Genomic DNA, 21,268 nt, shown 5'->3' with positions numbered 1-21,268 from the left:
AAGTTGAGACCCCACCTCTTTCTAGTTCTGTGACCATGGGATGGTCACTTAACCATTCTGAATCTCAGTTCCCTGGTCTCTGAACGGATCTTCATACCTTCCTTAAGGTGCAGGCACATGACAGGAATTCAACACACGTCCTCTCCCTTCTCTCCGTCTCCCTTCCTTCTAAGGGCACAGTCAGGAAAGGCCATTTGCCTCTTTCGTGATCATTAGGAAACTGTGGTATGGTGAGGAAAGGATGCTTTTCTCTTCCTCGCCCTCCCTCTCCTGTCTCCTCTTTCCTCTCTCCTCACTCTTCTGCTTTCTTTCCACAGTTAGAGACACAATACTTATCAGGTTCCAGCTGGGGCACCACTAGGACCCAGCAAGCTCTGAAAGAGAGGGTTGATCTGAGTGTGACCAGGATCAGGGGAAGCCAAGACTCCTGGTTCTAATGGATCAATTAGGAGGAAGAAAGTACATTTCCAAGATAAAATTGGACTTATGGCAAAGGATGGGTCTGTCGAGAAGGAACCCAGGGAGTTGATTAGGCAGACAGCGGGAGAATGCGGATCAGAGAGAGATCTGGGAGTGAGGAGGATGGAAATAAATGTGTCAGGGCACTTTTCATCCTTTCACTACATCCCCTTCTGTGCTCCCGCTGTCCCATGCACATTCCTCTACCAGGGTACCCACGGCTCTGAACGGAATCACAGATTTCACTCTTTGATTAGATTGGAAGCATTCTGAGGATTGACTATCATCTTAAGAACCATGTCTTATTTCATTTGTTTCTACATCTAGAATGTGTAAGTGAATACTGTTTGATGAGTGATGAATGAATGAATGAAATTTTTGCTTCCAGTGCTGTAATCCTGTCACAGTCTATTCCTTAGAGGAATTCCAGGGCCTTTAACAGAGCAAACATGAGGCTCTCAAGCCAGTGCATAACTGTCGGTCTCCAACCCCATATGCCTCCATGTGGCAGCCTGGGTTTCGCACTGCCCCTCTCTTCTCACAGCTGGTGTCCTAAGTGTGGAGAAGGACCAAGGGGAAAGGACGGAAAGTTGGCAGACTCTCTAGTCTTCCAGTTCTCTTTTGCTCGCTATTTTGACTGTGGTCGGATTGAGAGCCTATTACCTTGCAGGGAACCAGCTGCCTCGGTTTCTAGGAGCTCAGAGAGGCTAGGAAAGAATATTTGTGCCTTTCTTTACTGAAGAGCTACCTGTCAGCCCCCAAGGATGACTCAGGAGGTTAGTCCCCTAGCTCAGGGTTGTACCTGAACTCTGATGGGGGCATTAAAACTGACCTATGGGAGATAGACAGAAAATCCACCCTCTCCACTCTGGAGGAGAAGAGGCCAACAGCCAGGTGATGCTGAGAACCCTTGGAAGGTGACAGACAGAGGCCTCAAGGCTGTGCCCCCACAAGCAGGGCTTCTCGGTGAGCGTGGCTGCTTTCCAGAAATGGATGTTCAGAGGAGAGAACACAACCCCTGAAACCTGAGATTAATCATCACTGGGAATTATTCACTCTATATTTCGTTTTATCTCATATCGGCTCCAGAACTTGTTTTCAAGGGTCAGCAAAACCATGTGCAGCCTGGAGAGAGGGTGGGGTTGGTGGGATGCAGAGGGAGGTATGAGCCTTGGAACTTCCATGTTGAAAGTGAATAAATTAAAGGAAACATTGCTCTTACTCTCCCCTGCCCTTCCCAGCAGGTCTTCTATCCAGCTTTCGGAAGCCTGCATCCTTCTCCTCAGAAGACCCCAGCAGAGGCGGGGAGCTGGGAAGGGTTGGTGGGTGGATGGCGAGGGTGACCACAGCTCTGCCTGCAGCAAGAGAAGTGCTGAGGAGGGTTTTGAACCCCTTCTCTATTTCCTTCCCCCACCTTTTTTGTTCTATTTGGCAGGGGTGGGGTGGGTGGATGAGGCAGGCTGGAGGGATGGGGGAGGGGAGAGGGAAGAGCACTGAAAGCAGGGAGGGGAAAGAATTTGGCACATCACATGCAATGTGAGCTGCTCTCTCTCTCGTTCATTTAAAATTTAGGTCAAAGTGAAAAAAATTTAGGTCAAAATAGAAATATACATATTTTGTGGTTTCATAAAACTTCATTTACTGTATCTTTAAAGACAGTAGAAGTAACAACAATATACGTAAAAGTAGTGATTTAGTGACTAGAAGCAAGACAAAGCGAGAGAATTGTAGAACCAGTGTCCAGCTCAGCAACCCCCTTTCTTTCCTCCAGTCCCCAAGCTGTACTCACATTCTGGCAGAACATATGCGTCACCCTGCCACGTGAAGAAACACGAGCAGGGGAGGTGTTGGCGGAGAACAAAATGGGCCTGCAAATGGCGAAGGGGCTAAGAAAGCTGCAGTGACCACTGTGTCACGTGACCCACTGCAGACAAGAAGCTTCTCCTAACTATGCACATTCTCTTTCTTGCTTTGACAGGTATATAGGTGCATATGTTAACCAGTCCCTTCTCTCTCCTTTCTCACCGCTCCCTTCCAATGCAAAGTGGTTAACCCTGTAATGTGGCATGTAAGTCGCAGGGTAGCAGAGGAATGTTGCATCTGAAGTAGGAGTGGGTGTTCCTGGAGATTAAGTGACACATGGGATGCTGTCTTTCTTTTCAGGGGCAGGTGAGATCACCCTCAGTTGTATAACAGCCAGTTATGTCACGTTAGGAATGAAGCGGTGCTCTTTTTTTTTGAAGTTCTACTCTGGGGTAAGAAGAAAGGACTGGACTCACCTGTTGATGCTCAGCTCAGCATTGTTACCGCCCTAAGACCTCCTCTGTGATACAGAGGAGAAGGCAGGAACCACTTGCAATCCTGTTTCCTGTAAGGCTCTGGCTAGAGCTTGTCCACAAGTGGTTTGTGGAAAAGGCAAAGTCATTCTCCAGAAACCTTTGCCGTCAGGTGTGCAGGCAGCTGCGGCTTCCCCGTGAGCTCCTGAGAACCACCTGCCTCACTGCTGCAGCCTGAGATGTCAGCTTCTCAGAGACCCAAGAATGCCAGCAGTTACCTGCCATGGCCTCCCTAACCTTTCTTCTTTCTGCTCTTGCAAAGTTTTTGTAAGACTCTCATGTCTATATGAGATCCTTAACTTTGAACTAAGATTTTAATATACATTTCAGAAATATAAGAAGTGTTTCTGGCTTTGGTTTTTCCCTGATGAACCTTCGTTCCAGGGCTGAATGTCCCGGCACGGGGGCTGGGGGTTGGCATTTGTCTCTCACACCTGCCGACAGCACCAGGCTTCTGACGGGCTGGGACTTTTCAACACTCTGCACAGCACTGTTTGTGGCAGCGAATTCCGTCCAAGTGCCAAGGGAGATATGGCCAGTGGGAGAACAAGACAGTGGTCTGGACTGTGTCACCACAGCTGCTGTGTCGGTCTGGTGACAGGGGAGGGTCAGCCTGGAGTCCCCTGCTGTTGATTGTAGTGGCTGTCATGTGGGGGACCCCGGCTGGCAGTGCCAAATCTGCTTACAGGCAGCTCCGAGTCTGGACAGCTGGAAGCCCTGAGTGAGCCCCTCTGGCTGCTCGAGGAACTTCTCTTCAGGTAGGGATCCTGCTTCTGTGCTGGGTGCCCAGGTTGTCCCACACTGGGTTCAGACCTGGGTGGGCCTGTCTGCTGGCTGGCCGAATGTGTGAATGTGTGTGCCAGGAACCTCTGGCACAGAGTGAGGGCTCCCTGGAAGTGGTCAAGAGCATGGACTCTGGGGATCAGCTGTTGACATGTGACTCCTGCCTCACTGCTTACCAGCTGCACGACATTGGGCAAGTTTCTCAGCCTTTTGGCCCTTAGTTTGCTCATCTGTACCATGAAGATATCAGCAATACCGCCCTCACAGCGATGTTAATTTACGTTAAATGTTTAGAACAGTGTCTTTCTCGTAGTAAGTGCTATGTGAGAATGAGCATTCTTATGATGACACTAAGGAAGGACAAGTTTGTGTCACAGTGGAATCTTCAGGCAAGAGAGGGCAGTGACCTTCAGGTCAGCCTCCCTGGTCCAGGCTGCTGTGGGGAGCGGGGAAGCCGCCAGTGGAAACCGAGAGAGAGGCTCTCACAAACACACTGGGCAACAGTGGGGGCCTGTGTCGGCGTCATGACAGAACAGGGGGAAGGGGAGGCAATCTCCCCCTCGGCAGAGAACACAGCCCAGCAGGGCAGCAGGAGTTAGCGGAAAGGTGGCAGTGCCCGGCCGGGGGACAAGTGCCTGGGACCTGGCTGGGCTTGCTCCGGGCTGCATGCCAGACACCCTCGAGATGGCCCAAAATAGCTGAGAGGGACTTTGCAAGGGTTGGAAGATCCCATTTTACCAGGAGGTGTAAGAGTCTTCAGAGCTGCGTTAGACTTACATCTGATGCCAGTCCCTTGGGTGAAAAGCAACCAAGGGCTCTGGTGACAGACAGACCTAGTTTGAGTCCCACCTCTGCCACTTACTGCACCGCACACACTCGGAGGGCATGGGCCACCTAAGTCATTGTGGAGTGTGCAGAAGGGTGCAGTACATGCATGAATGGACTGAATGTCCTGGAACCTCAGTTTCCCCATCTGTAAGATGGCGAGAGTGTAATGATCAGGGAAGTGATGCAAGGATTACATTAGACAATTGCCCTCAGGAGCCAAAAGTTCCTACTGAACATATGTTACTTCTTCTTTATAGTAAATATTAAGTGTCTTGCTTAAAATAGAAACCCAATACATTCACTGACCGGAACAGATAATGTGGTTTTAGGGCAGTATATGTAGTCCATTCTAAACTTGCCAAAGACTACAACCTTTAGGGGAAAAGATCATACCTCTTACAGGGGTTTTCCCAATTTGATCAGTGCTTTTAAGTGTCATATATGACTCAGTCCTTTCTGACGAAAATCGAAATATAGCTATGAGCTATTGATAAGTGCCACTGAATTTTAGGAGAGTAAAAGATTCAAGGTAGGTTACTAAATAATTGAAACAGATTATGACCTGACTTGGAAAAACTACGATACCAGGGAAAAGTGGACTTGGACGCAAGAATTCACAGTGTGTTCACACTGCACATTATTATTAGGCTTTTTCTTTCCATGCACATTCAGCGTGCTTTCTGACCAAACCTGTTCAAGCCAGCTTGGAATAATGGAGCTGTTACTTGCTTTCATGCCCACGGCAGGTCCTCAGGAAATGACTGAATGATGGATGGGAAAGGGCCTGTTTCACGTTTGGTCCTCTTTGTCTACCTTACTCCATCCATTCAAGCCTCCATGTTGTGCCGCTGGAAGCCAGGTACCGAAACTTACTGAATCTGACCTCATGTTTAAATCCATCCTCAAACCAGCTTGCTCTAGTTTGCAGGTGGATCCACCCCTTTCCTGTGTTGCAAAATGCATAGGCTTTGTTGTTGCTGTTTTCTTCAGGATCAGAATAGTTTTTGGTTGGCTTCTGGAGGGGAGAAATTATATTCTGGATGATTGAAATTGCTGGCTATTTAACTGCCAGAGAGGATGAGTAGGTTGACTTTTTTGAAGGCAAACAAAACAAGTATCAAATGTACCGTTATGGCCTCAATAAGACTTGATTATGTATCACTACCTATTAATTGAACCAAAGTGTTTACTTTTACAACTGTTTTATAAGGCATGGTGTATACATAAGAATGAAATCACTGCTTGGGAAGTTTCTTCATTTCTGACATCCTTCAGTTCTGTTTCAAGATCAGAGGGGGCATCCCACTCTGCAGAAAATATTATTTATTGATGTGGGATAAATTAGCTCTAAGAACAAGCCAGGGCTACTTAATATGAGCAGTACTGAGGATATCCAGTGAATGGCTTGAATAACAAAACATATCAAAATGTGAATCACCGGTGTCAGACGCAAGCTTTTAAGAACTTTAATTGATATAATCATAATTAGTATGCAGTATGTCTTACAACAAATGTAGATACAGTGACAGCAAATATCAAAGGAGTTGCACGTCTTTCCATCTTTAAATGAGGTTGGCTAACTCACTCCAAGAAAGCAATCTGTCATTGGTCTCTTGGTTAGCATTGGTCTCATAGTTAGCGCTATTACCAAAATCAACTAGCACTTTAAAATCAAAGTTGAAATGGTACATTCATTTGCCAAAATAGAGGTAAAAGGCAAAGAAGGTGAATCAACGTGCAAATCAGCATCTGGCCCAGTTGCAAAATTCGTTTCCCAGATGCGAGGGATTGAACCATGCACCCTTGCAAGCAAGAGGAAGGGCAAACGGATGACATCAAACCAAAATCAACTCCACAAAGAACTCAGAAGACTTTGGGGTGGTCAAGGCCAGTTTACTGCTCTTAGTGCTCAAGTGTCCATGTATTACCCTAACTCAATAGTCTGTGAGACCTGTGTCCTGGGCCATCCTTTCACTCAAGGATGGAAACCATCCTTTGTGGTCCCAGGAGGTCAGCCAGTGGCACTGGGGGGTAGCCCGGAGCTGGAACAGCTGTCTGATGGAGCTACCATACAGCTGTCGTTCTATAGATTTAAGTAAAAACAACACAGCAGTATAACAACAAACAAGAAACTGAGATCACTCGTACACCTGTGTAATACTTAAAATGTCTATAAATATTTTTCTCCAGAAACTGAAAACATAGTAGACATGATTTCATGAATCCTCACAACCCATTTGTGAGGTAGCAGGGGGTGAGGTCAATATGACAGCATCACGCCTGCCTAAGAAATGAAGACACAGACATCCAGGGAGGGCAGGAGACTCTGTCGGGGCCGTGGTGAAAGTAAACAAAGTTGAGCCCCACTCTGTCAACATTTGCAATCCATGGTCGAGAAGAGGCTGCTGGCCTCCCTCCTGCTCTGACATTCTCTCTGACGCTTTAGGACTAGTCCTGTCCCTGGATGGTGTCTGGTTGTTTTCAATCCCCTGGAGCCGTTTCCGTCGGGTAGACTTGAACAGACTCGCTCCTTGAGGTAAAGGACGTCAGTTATTAGCATACATTTCAGATGTGTGTATATGTGTGTGTGTGTGTTAAGCAATATTTCTTGAATGCAGTTAAATTTCTTGGCCAACTCAAGAACAGGAAAAAATGCCACTTGGCAAAATAAGGTTCAACCCATTGATATTTGATACTAACATAACAAGGAGTGTTAAGAGTTTTTATGGGAAACTGTCACCTGGCTGAATGCATCTGCTGTAGGTCCAAGTCCCTTTCTTCACCATAAGGACCTGGAAGTTAATAAGAATGACCAGTCCATCAAGGACTCTTGTACAACAGGAGCCTTTGATAAGGAAGATGTTTGCTGAGTCCATGATTTATAATCGGTCGGAATTCCCTGGGGAGAGGCTGGTCCCTCTGACACAGTACTTATGACAGAGCAACATCCAGGTCTCACCTCTGCAAAAGTGTCTCATGGACATTTTGTCAACATGTTTGTGACCAAGGGAGAAAAAAATATATGGAATGTCCTGTTTTTATTGAATTGTCCTTTGCCAAACCTAAAGCTTATAAAGGGGGTGAAGGTCGGGAAGGGGGCCAATTATTCAGGCCAAGCATGGTCAGAAGGGGCACCCTTGGTCATTCCTGGCCATTTTTCTGACAATATCCTTTATTTAAAAAAAGATGATCACAGATATGAGAATTCCTGGAAGCCTACTTCTCAGTCTTCACTCCTGCTGTAAAACAACTCTGGGGATTGCTCATTCCCCTTTGGTACCTAAGGAGTTTAGGAATAATTTCCTTCAGAGTGTGGGAGTGGTAGGTTGCGGAAAGTGGCATCGGTCCTGGTGTCTCTGACACCAGAAAGGTTTAGAACAGCATGGCAGCAGCCGTTTTCATGTCAGTCCTTTACTCCACAGTGAGTGACAGGAGGAGTTGAAGGTCAAGTTTCTGGAAACTAAACAGAGTCACAGCAACAGGGCCAAGTTTAGAAATAAAATAATGCAACTTTAAGTTCTTTATGATATTGTGGGAGCATATAACACATTTGGAGACAGACGCCAATGTATGTTTTTCTACTCCATGAAATCAGGACAGAAGATGCCAATTACTAATGTTCTGTGTTACAAGAGGACAGAGTTATAGCCATGAAATAAAGCTATCTAGAAAATACATAGAAATCAAAAGGCAAGCATGCATAGCAAAAACAACCCATCAGCCAACAAATGAAACACTTTTCAGATATAACCAATAATCAACCAATTATTTCATTTAGTTAAAAATAAACTCACTAACCTGGGAGGGTCTGGTTTTGTCACAATGGGCATTGAAATAAATCAGGGTTCCTCAAACTCGGCACTATTGACATTTCAGGCCAGATAATTCTTAGTTGTGATGGGCCATCCTGTACCTCATGGGATGTTTAGCACATCCATGACCTTCACTCACTACTAGCACCCGTCAGTTGTGACACCCAAAAATATCACCAGAAACTTTCAAATGTCCTCTCTGCTGCTGGAGAACCACAGCCGTAAATGGATGCCCGCAAAGATGATCAGTTCCTTTTCAAAATTTGTGATGCAGGATTTTATGTCTCTGTACCGACGGGTGTTCACTTGTTAAAGGGCACGATTAGTAAGGCAGGGTTAAGGGAAGAATAAATGGATTAATCCCCATGTCTGTTTCCTATGGAAATGCCTCACCGAGCAATTGCAGGTAGACTAGTGCCCTTAAAAAATTTCTTTAAAAAATAGTTTACAGACGTTATCCAACAGACAGTAAGGCAGTGAACCAGTTGCTCTGTGGGTCGAAAGCAAGGATTCTACAGGCTCCTCCAAGCAGTGCATGTCCCCGCTGGGTATTGAGGGCTGAGTCCCACTTCCCCGAATGAGGCGCTCAATGCATATGGGGCCCTCCCTTCTCTCCCACCCTCCTCCACGCCCCCCATTACACTCACTCCACACATCTCTCTCTTTCTTTTCCATAACTAAACTCATCTCACAGCCTTCTCCTGTGGAACCACAACTCCCTAAAGGTGTGTGGGCTGGGGTCGCAGCTGCAATTGACCAGAATGGGCATCCTTAGCAGAGACAGGTGCCCTGGAGGGGAGGACATGTTGAGGGCACGCTGAAATCTGACAGCAGCCTGCTACTCTGACTCCCTCGGGCACCTCGGTTTTCCTCCTTCCTTAATTAGGCGGCTGAGAAGCTAGGATCCAGCTTGCAGAGCTGAACAGGCTTCCTGTCAGACACAACCAGGTGAAGAGAGATTAAAAAGGAATCCTGCATCCTCACCTGCAGGGCGGACTCCTCCCACTGAGATTTAATGTAATTTCCCAAAGAAAAGTTTGTGAAATACCACAAACGGCAAGTTCCCCTAAAAGTAACCTCTGATGACACAGCCTGACCCCTCTTCTCAGTTCTTCTTGCCGTGGGTCCTGTCCTGGGTACAGACACCTCCATCGTGGTGGTGTCCAGCCTGGAGGGCTCAAGGTTGGCCCATGTCAGTTGCAAATCAGCCTCCACTCACTTTTAATTTTTTTTTTTTTTTTTTTGGTACCAGAAAGGGTGAGTTGTAGCAGCCAGAGGAGAGGGAGGAAAACAAAACAACCAAACCAACACAACAAGGCTGAAGATTGTCGCTCAGTGAGCATCAGGTTCTTGTAATTAATTCTACTGGATAAGCACTGATAAATAAAGACAGTTGCTCCTCATCCTGTGCCATGTTCCTTTGTTAGGAGTCGTCGTACAGAGGGTTGTTGTAGTTTCCCCAGGACCCGTAGTCGTGATCATCCAAGAGCCTTCCGTAGGAGGAGTGCCTGGGGTGGGAGAAGACAGGGTTGTGGTTATTTGGAGAAGGTGCCCATCTGTGGGCAGCCTCGTGCCCTGGGGCCCGCTAGAGGGGACACAGTTCTTCACTAGGACGACCTCTGGGCAGCAGCCCCACTGAGCGTGGAGGCCCCAGGCTGCAAACGCCCTGAGTTACGACTGAGCCTCTGGGAGCCTGACTGGCGCCTTCTGGTGAGATCAGCGGGGTGCTTGTCTCTCACTGACCTCCAGCGCTGGAGCAGGAAGAGGCTTCGTTTCCATGGCTATTTAATAAGAAGTAATGGGAAAGAGAAGGCTGCATGCCTGGCATTTTGGCTTAGGTCCTGGACTTGATTTTCCCTGAAATGATAATAACACAAGCAGAATGGCTGTTGCTTACACCACCTCTCCTGACCTCTGTATAATGTTTTACAATCTGCAAAGTTCTTCTATATTCCGTATTTGCTGGATCCTCAGAATAGAGCCATGGGCCAGGTACTGTTTATTTTGATTTCTCCAATGAGAAAAATAGGGCTCAGGGATGTTGACTGACATGCCCAAAGTTTGCCCAGCTGAGCTATGAGTTGAACCCTCACTTCTGGGGTCTGAATCCAGTGCTCGGAGCTCAGCTTCCCCGAGTCTGGTTAGTGCCTTAGCTCAAAGGCAGTATGGCTTTATGAGGCTTTGCTGGGTCATTTGTGGAACCTGTTCCACAATTAATATTATTTCTATAAGAAAGTGAAGTCAGATTGTTACTCTTTTGTTCAGAACCCTTGAGTAGTTCCTCATCTCACACAGAGTAAAGCCACAGTCACTAGGATGGTTTCCAAAGCCCTATAGGATGTGACCCCTGTTACTTTCTGTTTTTTAACTTTTTTTTATTGAGTTAAAGTCATTTTACAATGTTGTGTCAAATTCCAGTGTAGAGCACAATTTTTCAGTTATACATGAACATATATATATTCATTATCACATTTTTTTTCACTGTGAGCTACCACAAGATCCTATATATATTTCCCTGTGCTATACAGCATACTCTTGTTTATCTATTCTACATTTTGAACTCCCAGTCTGTCCCTTCCCACCCCCCTCCGCCTTGGCAACCACAAGTTTGTATTCTATTTCTGTGAGTCTGTTTCTGTTTTGTATTTATGTTTTTTTTTTTTTAAGATTCCACATATGAGCGATCTCATACGGTATTTTTCTTTCTCTTTCTGGCTTACTTGACTTAGAATGACATTCTCCAGGGACATCCATGTTGCTGCAAATGGCGTTATGTTGTCGGTTTTTATGGCTGAATAGTATTCCATTGTATAAATATACCACATCTTCTTTATCCAGTCTGACCCCTGTTACTTTCTGAGCACGTCGGCTACTAATCCAGTGCTTCTTGCTCTCTTGGATCCAACTACACTGGCCTCCTACTCTTTCCCCTCATGCCTGACACACTCTTGCCCTAGGGCCTTTGCACTTACTGTTCCCTCAGTTTGGGACAACTGTCCTCCAGCTCTCCACAGAGCTCATCCCCTCCTAGCCCTCAAGTCTCCACAGATGTCACCTTCTCAGTGAGGCCTTCCTTAAGAACTCTATTTAAACTTGAACTCCCACCCCAAAGCACTTCCTGCTTAATTTCTCTCATAGTACACACCACCTTCTAACACACTATATTATTTACTTATTTATTTTGTTATTGCTTCTCTCCCCTAACTAGATGGAATGTGTGGATTATTTGCCTGCTGTGTTTGTTCGTAGCTCTGTCTCTAGCACCTAGAAGAAGATCTGGCATGTAGTAAGTCCTCAATAAGTATTTCTGGAAAAAAACAGTAATGGGGAAAAAAAATCCTGAAAAGCCAATCTTTTCACGAGATGGGAGCCTTCTGGAAGGGATTAGGGTCATTTTAAGCTTAAAACTCATGGCAGGATTGGGAGAACAGCATAGAACGAGCACCTAGTGCCTCTGAGGTTCACACTGGCTAGTGAATTTCTACACCTTGTCACAGGGAGTCAGGTATGCTATATACAGGACAGATATAAACATACCCACTTCCCCTAATGTTTTCTTACCTACATATGAAAATTAAACAAGATGAAAACACAACTTGAGAGGCACAAAAAGCATTTGTTAGATATTCTCTTCAATTTCTTTCTTTTTTTTTTTTGTTTTTTTGCTATATAGTTCTGTGTGTTGCTAAAGTAATTACTGTCACTCTTCTGAAGTGTATTTACATCTGTCAGGTATCTGAAAAGAGATGATCTGTTGAAAAGCATCAGACCTTTGATGTGCTGGCTTTAGATTTTAAGCCTTCAAATTTCTGATTTCTGTCCTGAAGACTGGCTCAGTGGACCCAGTCTATACACCTGGGAACTTGAGGATGTCCCACAATATACTCTGTTTTCCCTAAAGGCCCACATCCGTTTCTGTGGGTGTGAGGAGGATCGAGGTCACAAATAACACACCACTGATCTTCTGATCAGCAGGAATAGTGGAGGCCAGTTCTGGTAAATTAATCACTGCCCATTCACTGCCAACACTCCCTCCACTCTTAAAACCTCTAGTTCCAATCAAATCCTTTAACAGGAAGGTTGAGAAATGGAAGCTATAGAATAAACAAGTAAAAACCTAGGGATTACAAGACTGGAGCTCAGCCTCAATTTCAGCATGACTTACTGTGGCGAGCCTGGCCAGCCTCATAAACGTGTTCCTGTATTGACAGGACACTCCTGCCTCACCTTGGTGTGGTAATTTAACTTCTCACATCGTTTTTATATCTATCATATAATTTTATTCCCACAAAATGTCAGTTGGGCCTATAGATATATGTCCTTGAATATACTTTTAACCCCCTGCTTTTTCATCTATAAGACAAATGAACAAAAAATTGCTTTAGGATTGTTGGATGGATTAAATGAGGTAATGCGTATAAAAGACCTGGCACATAGTGAATGCACAACAAATGTTGGCCAACATTGCTTTTTAATTTTTATTAGAATGAAACTTACACAAGCACATGGCAGATTTGCAAATAACAAAGAAGGCTACTCAGCGAGAAGTGAGTATAATTTAAAAAATGATTATCATGCCAGAGTGGGGTTAGAGGATTAAAAATCTTCCCGTCATCAGGTTTTACTGCTTATGGTTATTGTGGGCAAGACTATTTGATCAGGGCTGTACCTGGATCTGCTGTAGTATAAGAGATGTAGTGTCCACTACACAAGCACTCGTAAGATGAAGGAAGAAGATGGACCTTTTGGTTTTCTTTGCCTTCTCATTTGAATGAAGAGCGAGCTGAGCAAAATACTAATAAATGAAGAAAACAAAGCAAGAGCTATAGATAAACCAAACTGGGGAAGGCACTGAACCCATAGGCCTTGTTTTAACAGATTAACAAGCCTCAACAAGAAGAATGGGCTGTGCTGGGATTCAAGCCAGGTTTGGGTAAATCCTGCAATACTCTAGAAAGAGCAAGACAGACATACTTTGTATGTGTGTGCTGGGGGGGGGGGGTAAAGAGAGAATGATTAATGATCACTTTAAACTGTCTCTCTAGATCAGAACTTCTTAAATCATGGAATCTTTTAGATGAATATGGGGGAGTTTTTCAGATTGGTATTTGCAGAGTCTAAAGAGGTGAAAAAAACTATTCTAAAGATTAGGAAGATGGAGTTTGGCTCAAAGGAGCTGGAAGACTGTCACTGTGATTTAATGGTAGAGCTGGTACTAAAACTGGGGTCTGCTGGCTTGGTCCTGCAATGCTGCTTCATCTAATTTCAATCCGAATAGCAATGTGTGCAAATGACATCATCATCAGGTCAAAGCAGTTTTGTTTACTCAGTTTCTTCACAAAGACTGGTGCCATCTAGCATAGCTAAGTTTTCCATTTGCTGTGTCTTGGATCCCTTAGATGGTAAACCTCCTGGGCAGACTATGTCTTACTTTGCTTCCAATTTGCTGAGTGTCTGATAGGTTGTTGTTAATGCAATGGTATTTAAAAAAAAATACTTGATGACAAATGCTTACATCCAGTAGCATAAAAAACAGTACACAGAGTAAAACACTGAGTATACTTGGTCAATACCAGCGGGGATTAGTATGGACTGTGGCAGTTCACAGTGAACTATAATTGTGGCAAAGTGAAAATACTGTATTAAAGAACAGAAAGGGCCAAAGCCACCATTTTCATCTTATAGACAGGAAGGAGAAAGAGAATTATAGCTAAGTTTCTCCCATGCGATGACATGGCTTTAAAGCACTCAGCATAGGCTCACAGTCCCTGTAGATCAATGGCACTGTGCTGTCAATGATGTTCTGCTGTGTCGTACAGCTTAGTTAGCTCAAAGCAGAACCCGAGGGGATAAAATAGGCAATGACTGATGTGAAGCCCTTCCCTTATTGCTTTCTTCTCAAGTGGCTTTGCTCTAACAAAGCAACTCTCCCCACTAGCCTCTGCTCCAACTGGTGATGCCTTGTTGGTGACAAACGGTATACGTGGTGGTGACATTTGCGGTTTGAGGCCTTCCCCACAACTGTGAAATGGTACCTATTTTAAGATAATTACAGCATCAGTACTTAACAGAACTCAACTGTCTTTGAAAATGAATGAGGTGTTTTACTTTTTTAATGGTGAAACCAACATATTTCGGAAAGCACCTTCCCCTTTGTCAGGGTCAACCCAAGTTCTCTGTCGAGTCTCCACCTTTGTTTATTGCTACTCCTCCCAAAGTCAAGTGAGTCTTGCCATTCAATCACTAGTGCTTATTATGTGCTAAGAAGGAGAGACATAAAGATGACTAAGATATGGCTTGGTGCTGGGAAAACACAGCTAAACTTGCAGCACGTTAATCATTAGTCATTAAGCCTTAGACTCTTACCATCCATTAGTAAAGCTGGTGTGGAGCAGCTGTCACTGTCTCCCTTGTTTCTGATGGTGACTTTCTTTTCCTCATTGTCATGTCCCTGCCTGGCTTCTTTCATTTATTCATTGAAAAGTTGCCATTGATCAGGCCTTATTCTGGGGCTTGGGGGATACTCCAGTGAACTAAAAGACCAAAATCTCTGTTCTAAGGGAGCTTACATTCTAGTGAGGGCAGACACAAATAAGACATGAAAAATAATATGGCAGATGGTAATAAATGCAATGGAGGAAAATAGTGCAAGAAAGGGGAATGAGGAGCTCCATATGGGAGCTGATCAGGAAAGGTTTCACCAAGATGTCATTTGAGCAGACATATAAAGCAGATGCAGATGAGCCATGTGGATGCCTGAGACAGACCCTACAAGGTGGGGAGAACAGCATGTGCAAAGGCACTGCAGCAGAAGCAAACACAGCTGTGTGGTAGCTGTTGAATAATAATTAAAAAATAAACTTTCTATTTTGAGACGATTTTAGACTTACAGAAAAATTCCAAAAATAGTACAAAGAATTCCCGTAAGTCCTTCACCCAGCTCCCCTTGATGTTAACAGCTTACATAACCAGGGCACATTAGTCAAAACTAAGAAATTAACCTTGTGAACCATAATTTTGAAGCTAAGAAAAATGTGACCACTAGTGGTGAATTTAGTTGCCCACAGTTAACCACAGCAAGTTAGTGGCAGAATGAGTATCATAATGCAAGAATCCCATCAGTTTTGTCTTCTCTCTGCCAAAATCTCAAGGATGGAAACATTTCCAAACATTCATTTTCAATGTGCTTTTTCCATAGGCTGGGTTTCTTTTAAAAAGCCATTACTTAAAACTTTGTCACTAAATAATCACCTTTACTTTGAAGGGGCAGCTACAATTTGTTTATTTTATATTTAAAAATTATCTGCCAGTATTGTACAGGAAGACATTCAACACAGAAAAGGCCTGCACACTGGAACACCTGCCTATTTGTAAACAAGTTCAGAGTCACGAGGTAACTAGAAGGACGTCTATGGTTTAACAGATTCTCATGGCTTCTCCTCCTCTAAACCTAGTTTCTCTTGATTTGGAATAACCAATACTGCTGCCGCACCCCAAACTTTCCGACCCAGAAGAATCCACTAATCAAGAAAATGTCTATAAAGCAACTATTACATGTCAGGTATTGCCAGCGGCTTTCTGTCCTTCTAGTGGAGGACACTGGAGGAGGATGTGACGATTCCAGTACTCGGAGGTGAATGGGACAAAGGAAGCCCGTGCAGCATGAGCCTCAACGGTGGAGACGGTGGTGGGGTGGGGGGTTCCCAGAGAGGATCTCTTTTGAGCTAGACAACTTGGAATTAGCCAGACAAAAAAGAATGAACCAGTTACCTCCAACAGAGGGATCCACATGGTCAAAGTAACAAAGGCATGGAACAATGGGGCATCATACCTGGGAAGCTTTAGAGCCAAGTGCGTATTTGGAGTGTTGGGGGGTGAGAGCAGGGTAGGGAAGGGTTCCTCAAAGTCTGGTCCTCGGACCAGCAGCACTGGTATCACCCATCTTGACACACTGAGTCAGAATCTATGGGGCTGAGACCAAGGAAAGTGGGTTTGTAGTACACATGCCCATTGATTCTTATGCACATAGAAGTTTGAGAACCACTGAAGTAGAGAATCCAGCCATCTAGACCTATAGAATGCCCAAGGCTGACCTGAAGAAGTCAACCTGTAGCTATCAAACTCTAGAAGATCTTAGACTTCATGGCTGGCTCTTCATGGGACTACTTTTTAAACCTGACAACAACCAGAAGGAATCCAGTTGTATAAAACATGATCGCTAGAAGACTTGAAGCAAAACAGATGACTTCTAACAAGATGTCTTAAGAACCAGGCTCTACTGTGTCTATACATCAAGATCACATTTATTTTCGTGAGGGGAACAGCCACGTTATCTGCCTGGGTTACCAGCACACCTAATTATAGCAGCATCCACACTGCTGGTGACAGCAGATATGGTCTCCTGCCCAGGAGATTATCTCGTGGCTCAACAGTTTTGAGCCAATTTCAACACAACAAACCCGACTTACCTCATTCTTCTATCATCACTAATTAAAGACACCCTTCTGCTAGAGGCAGGCAGGAACTTTACTTTTTTTTAAGGTTTCAAACAAGTGCTAGAATAAAGATTTCTCAGAGATAGTTTCTATCGGTCAATGTATAACATGGATGCAGAAGAAGCACAATTGAAACTGCCAAGATGGAACACAGAAGTCTGCGCATTGATACACAATTCAAAAACTGATCTGCTGTATCCTCTTCCTCCTCCTCCTCTCCTCCTTTCTTTGAATCCCTGATGCCTGTGGAGTGGGGCTGCTGGTGGCTATCATTTTACAGAGTGCATAAGCTGGAAGCCCACGATGACAATTACAATGCTGACAGCAGTTAGCTCTTCCATCGCCTCCACCTCAGCCCCAGCACTGAATGTTTATCTGTGTCATAACTTAATCCTCACAAACAGTCCCGAATTAGGGATCAGTATTCTAGTCCCATTTCACAAACAAAGACACTGAACACAGAGGGATGAATAAACTTGCCCTCTGGTCCATGTCCTTAACCACCATGAGCTGCATTCATGACTTCATCTCATCTTCTGGACAACTGTGACAGATAGGTATTAGCAGCCTTATTTTTGCAAGTGAAGACATTAAGGATCAGGGAGATTATAATTTGCCCAAGGCCGCCTAAATAATAAGTAGAAGGGGCAGTGTCGAACCTGATTGCCGAGGCCACTTCCTCCCTCCACACGGTACCGCTGCTGGCGACGGTGGGCGTTGTGGGGTAGGTGGGGAAGGAGTAGAAAAGAGCCCTGGAAGGTTCAGGGCCGTTCATTTTTCGTAAATCGCATCCCAAAGTGGCTTAGGTTACAGAAAGATGTGGCTCTCCAGGCAGGAGATGCTGTGACAAAACTAGGGGTCACGGGACCCAGAAGAGCAGGAGTGTAAAAACAGACAGGTAATGCATTTACCGACACCTTCAGAGGGAACCTGAATTTGGGTAAAGATGAAACTCCTGAGCCACTGTTAGCAGAGCTTGCAAGGAGCACCGTTTTTCTGGTTGTGAAGCTGCCCTTTCAAGTGGACTATTCTGTGCATTTGCCAGGACATTGGCTGGGCCAGGGCGATAGCCCATGGTTGTGGGCCAGAAGCTAATGCTTCCCTCATGGGCTGTGTTTCAGTCACTTGCTGCTCCAGCCAAGTGAGCTAAAAAAACCACAGACAACATACCTCTCGTCATGTTATTGTTCTCAGAAGTCTGGGACAATAGGAATCAAACACATTTCCAGGCAAGGCAAAATTCAACTCTAGGTACACAGACACACACACACACACACACACACACACGCACACGCATGCATGCACGTTTGTCAATTGAGCCAAATGTATTTTTGATGAGCGATTAAGTGGGGCTTTCCAAGAATCTGGCAAAATAATACTTGAAGGGGTTTCAGCACAGCCTTAAGGTTCATGGGAGTTATTAGCTTCCTTATGCTTCATTTTTCAGAAACAACTAACAGAGCAGCAGAAAGGGGTTTTCCTTAGGGGGTTTCTAAACAGGGGTCGGATCACTTTACCCATCCTTAAGTTTGTAGTGCCAAAGATAAGTATCACTCTTGTACCACTGGGGGCCTTTCTACATTAAGAGGGAGGACCTGCACTATAGGGGAGAGAAACAATGACTAGCTCGATTTAGGCATTCACTGAATTTACCTAGTGTTGACAATGCTTGGAGGAAAAACATGCTTTAAATTTTTAAAATGAAACGTTCTGCAATTTTAGCCAGCACTCAGTAGAACGGATCTTAATGGCCTGCTAACAAAATTCTCCAACCCAGTAAGTTCTGAGATGGCAGGACTGCATCCCATCACCGATGTGACCTCAGTGCTTAGAAGAGTGCCTGGCACATGGCTATCGCTGTCACTGTCTATTGAGCACCTGGCCTACTGGGCCCTCCCAGCTGACCACTTGGATGACAGTGATGATAATGATGGTGGTGGCAGTGCTAGGTACTTGGGAAGCAGTGTCCGTTAATCCTCCTAACAATGGTTTTTAACCAGGTAGTTAAAACGATGGCCCTTATCTTTCAGGGGAGGGACGTGAGGGTTTGTGAAACTCTGTCACACTCCCAGGTGATGGCAGAAACTTCCAGAAAGCAGTAGAGCTGGGATTTGAACTGAGGTCTCCCTGCTTCTGGAGTCTGAATTTTTAGTCACTGTTCTAGTCTGCCTGTCTGTAGTCAGGGGTAGGCTTCAGGTGGTAAACTTGAATTCTTGCTGGAGTCAAGAGGAAGGATCCTGAGGTTATTTTAACATCATTTTTGGCAAGTGTGTGGCGAGAGTGAAGTGTTTCTATTTTGCTCCACACACCATGGAGGTCGTATTTTTGGTGACCTAGCCCTTCAGAAACTCACCACTGGTGATTCCAGAATGACTCTAATGTTTCCCCAGATGCTCCTTTTTCTAAGCAATGCTGCTCCCCACCCCCCACCCATCTCCCAAACACAGAGAGAAATTCTGCTGCAAAGTGGCAGTGAGGTACCCAGACAAGTTCATAGAAGCCAACTTAACTCAGAATTAAACATAGTGCATCCATGGTGATGAACTAGTAATCAAGCCAGATGGAAAAGGGTAGCTTTCAGTAGGAGATAATTCATAAAGCTGATGCTCAAGGAAATACAGACTTAATGAAGAGAAAGTTTTCTTCTTTGTTTGTTTGTCTTAATTTGAAGACCTCTGGATCCTTTTATAAAAGATACAGGTAATGCTGGCACTTTAATTCCACTTTCTCTTTGAAGGCTGGCTTTCCTGTCCATTGTCCCTGAGATAGCAGTGATATTACAAGGCACTCACACTTGACACAGCATTAGATTGGTCTGGTTCACATGTAGAGCAAAAGATGGAAGGAGATAAAAGGGAAGGGGGTGTTCCCAAGTGGGTGCTGGTCTGGGTGAGGGTGACTGGAGGAGATGAGAGAGGGCAGGCAGCAAGGGGGACGTGTGCATGGGAGATGAGACCCTAAATATGTGTGCTCCACATGGGGAGCCAGGACACGCTCCTCGAGGAAGAAGCATAGCTGTGACGAGAAAAAGTTGGGAGCATGCATGTGTGTGGTGAGGGTGCCTGGATGATTGTGTTCTACGTCCAGTTGTTCATTTATTCAATGTGTCGAGCATCTTCTTTGTACCGACACTATGCTCACAGGTAAATTCTGGATCCTCACGCAGCTCACATTTTTGTGGGGAAGAGACAACAGACAAGCAAGCATATATAGAAGAAAGCAAATAAAAAGCATAGACAGTGATAATAGCCAGGATGAAACTCACTGGGGCACTAAGAGAGTCCCAGACCGGAGGAGAAGTCTCCTGGAGGATGTAACCTGGAAGCCGTGCACGGGGGAGAGCTCGGAGAAGAGCGTCCCAGCGAGGGGACCAACAAGAACCGAGGACCTGGACAGACAGAGAACCTGGTGCGTTCTAATGTTGGACAGAAAGCCAGGGTGACTGTGGCGCGGTGGTTAACAGAGAGAAATGTGTGATCAGCAAGAAGAGGTGGGCAGGGCGGGTCCAAGAAGGAACTCAGGGCCAGGCTGAGGGGTCTATTTAATTCTAAGGGAAGGGGAACCCACTGGGCATTTGAGGGAGGGAGTGACAGGTCGGAGGGGCTCCCACAAAGCTGGCTCCTGCAGCTGGGAGGACAATGTGCGGGGGTCAGGGAGTGGCCGTGCACATCACGGCAGCAGGCGGCCACCTGTCCTCACTACAGGCACCGCACAGCCTGGACAACCAGATTGCCACTTGCCTCTTGGCATTTTACAGCTGGAAGGACACTCGGTGTGAGGAATGTGGTTTTTGAGTCTGGGATTTCACAGAGCAGTAGGCAACAGAAGTCGGGGACTCACAGAGTACTACCACTTTCTCTTTGGCTAAGGAAAGTAAAAACTCAGCCACCGTCTGTGATCACCTTCTTTTCATAAGAGAAAGGATATTTTAAAACCAAAAATATAAGACTACAATCTCATGGGGAAAAAAATCAGTTTTATCGAAAACAGTACACCTTCCTTATATTTTCAACGTCTTGCTTTAGAAACAGTTAGAACCTTCTGACAGACTGGGCACACCCCCCCACATCAGCATTCAGAGCATCGGTATTTAGGAGCCACTGAGCCCACCCATCTCTCCCATTTCACAGATGAGACCAGGTGAGGTTCAGGAGGCATGTGGCTTTCTCAGGGTGAGGGCCTGAGTTAAGGGCAAAGGTCTGAGGTCCCCCTCTCCTGCCTCCAGGTTCATTCTCATTCCATTACATCATCATGCTGTATATTCCAACTATTTCTTCTGCTGCCAACTTGCAGCGACTGTCCCATGTATTTCTGTCCAGTGGGGAGGACACTGGCCATTTTCACTTCCCTGCCAGTATTTCTGAGAGCTAAGGTCCTTATCAAGAAACAAGTATTCAGCACAACTGCTCTCAGCCTGGAGCCCAACAAAATGGAATTCTGTTCTTGATAAAGAAGACAGAAGTGTGTCTTACCTGATCTTTAGATATGCTGCCACTCCAAACACCAGCAACACCACAGCAATGACTGTCACCGTAATGGCCGCGATGCTGCCTGT

The 21,268-nt window shown here is 45.2% G+C and overlaps 1 protein-coding gene and 1 long non-coding RNA gene across 4 annotated transcripts in view; one reads left to right on the top strand and one right to left on the bottom strand.

The window, feature by feature from the left end:
- Positions 1 to 6,273: 6,273 nt before the first annotated feature.
- LOC140686768 (uncharacterized) lies at positions 6,274 to 9,621 on the top strand. The gene is made up of 2 exons (XR_012060664.1): positions 6,274 to 6,942; positions 9,471 to 9,621. It is a non-coding gene; the product is annotated as an uncharacterized lncRNA (long non-coding RNA).
- PARM1 (prostate androgen-regulated mucin-like protein 1) overlaps positions 9,538 to 21,268 on the bottom strand; it is a 96,553-nt gene continuing 84,822 nt past the window's right edge. For all 3 annotated transcript variants that reach the window (XM_015246348.3, XM_072941441.1, XM_072941462.1), the window contains exons 3-4: positions 21,186 to 21,264; positions 9,538 to 9,726 (exon numbers count right to left, since the gene is read on the bottom strand). In XM_015246348.3, coding sequence (XP_015101834.1) covers positions 9,642 to 9,726; positions 21,186 to 21,264 — 164 coding nt within the window. In that variant the 3' untranslated portion in view covers positions 9,538 to 9,641. The remainder of the gene's footprint in view (positions 9,727 to 21,185; positions 21,265 to 21,268) is intronic.

Source organism: Vicugna pacos, chromosome 2 (assembly GCF_048564905.1).
Source record: "Vicugna pacos chromosome 2, VicPac4, whole genome shotgun sequence".
NCBI lineage: Eukaryota > Metazoa > Chordata > Mammalia > Artiodactyla > Camelidae > Vicugna > Vicugna pacos.
The sequence above is the reverse complement of the archived record's forward strand: the minus strand, read 5'-3'. Positions and strand labels throughout refer to the sequence as shown.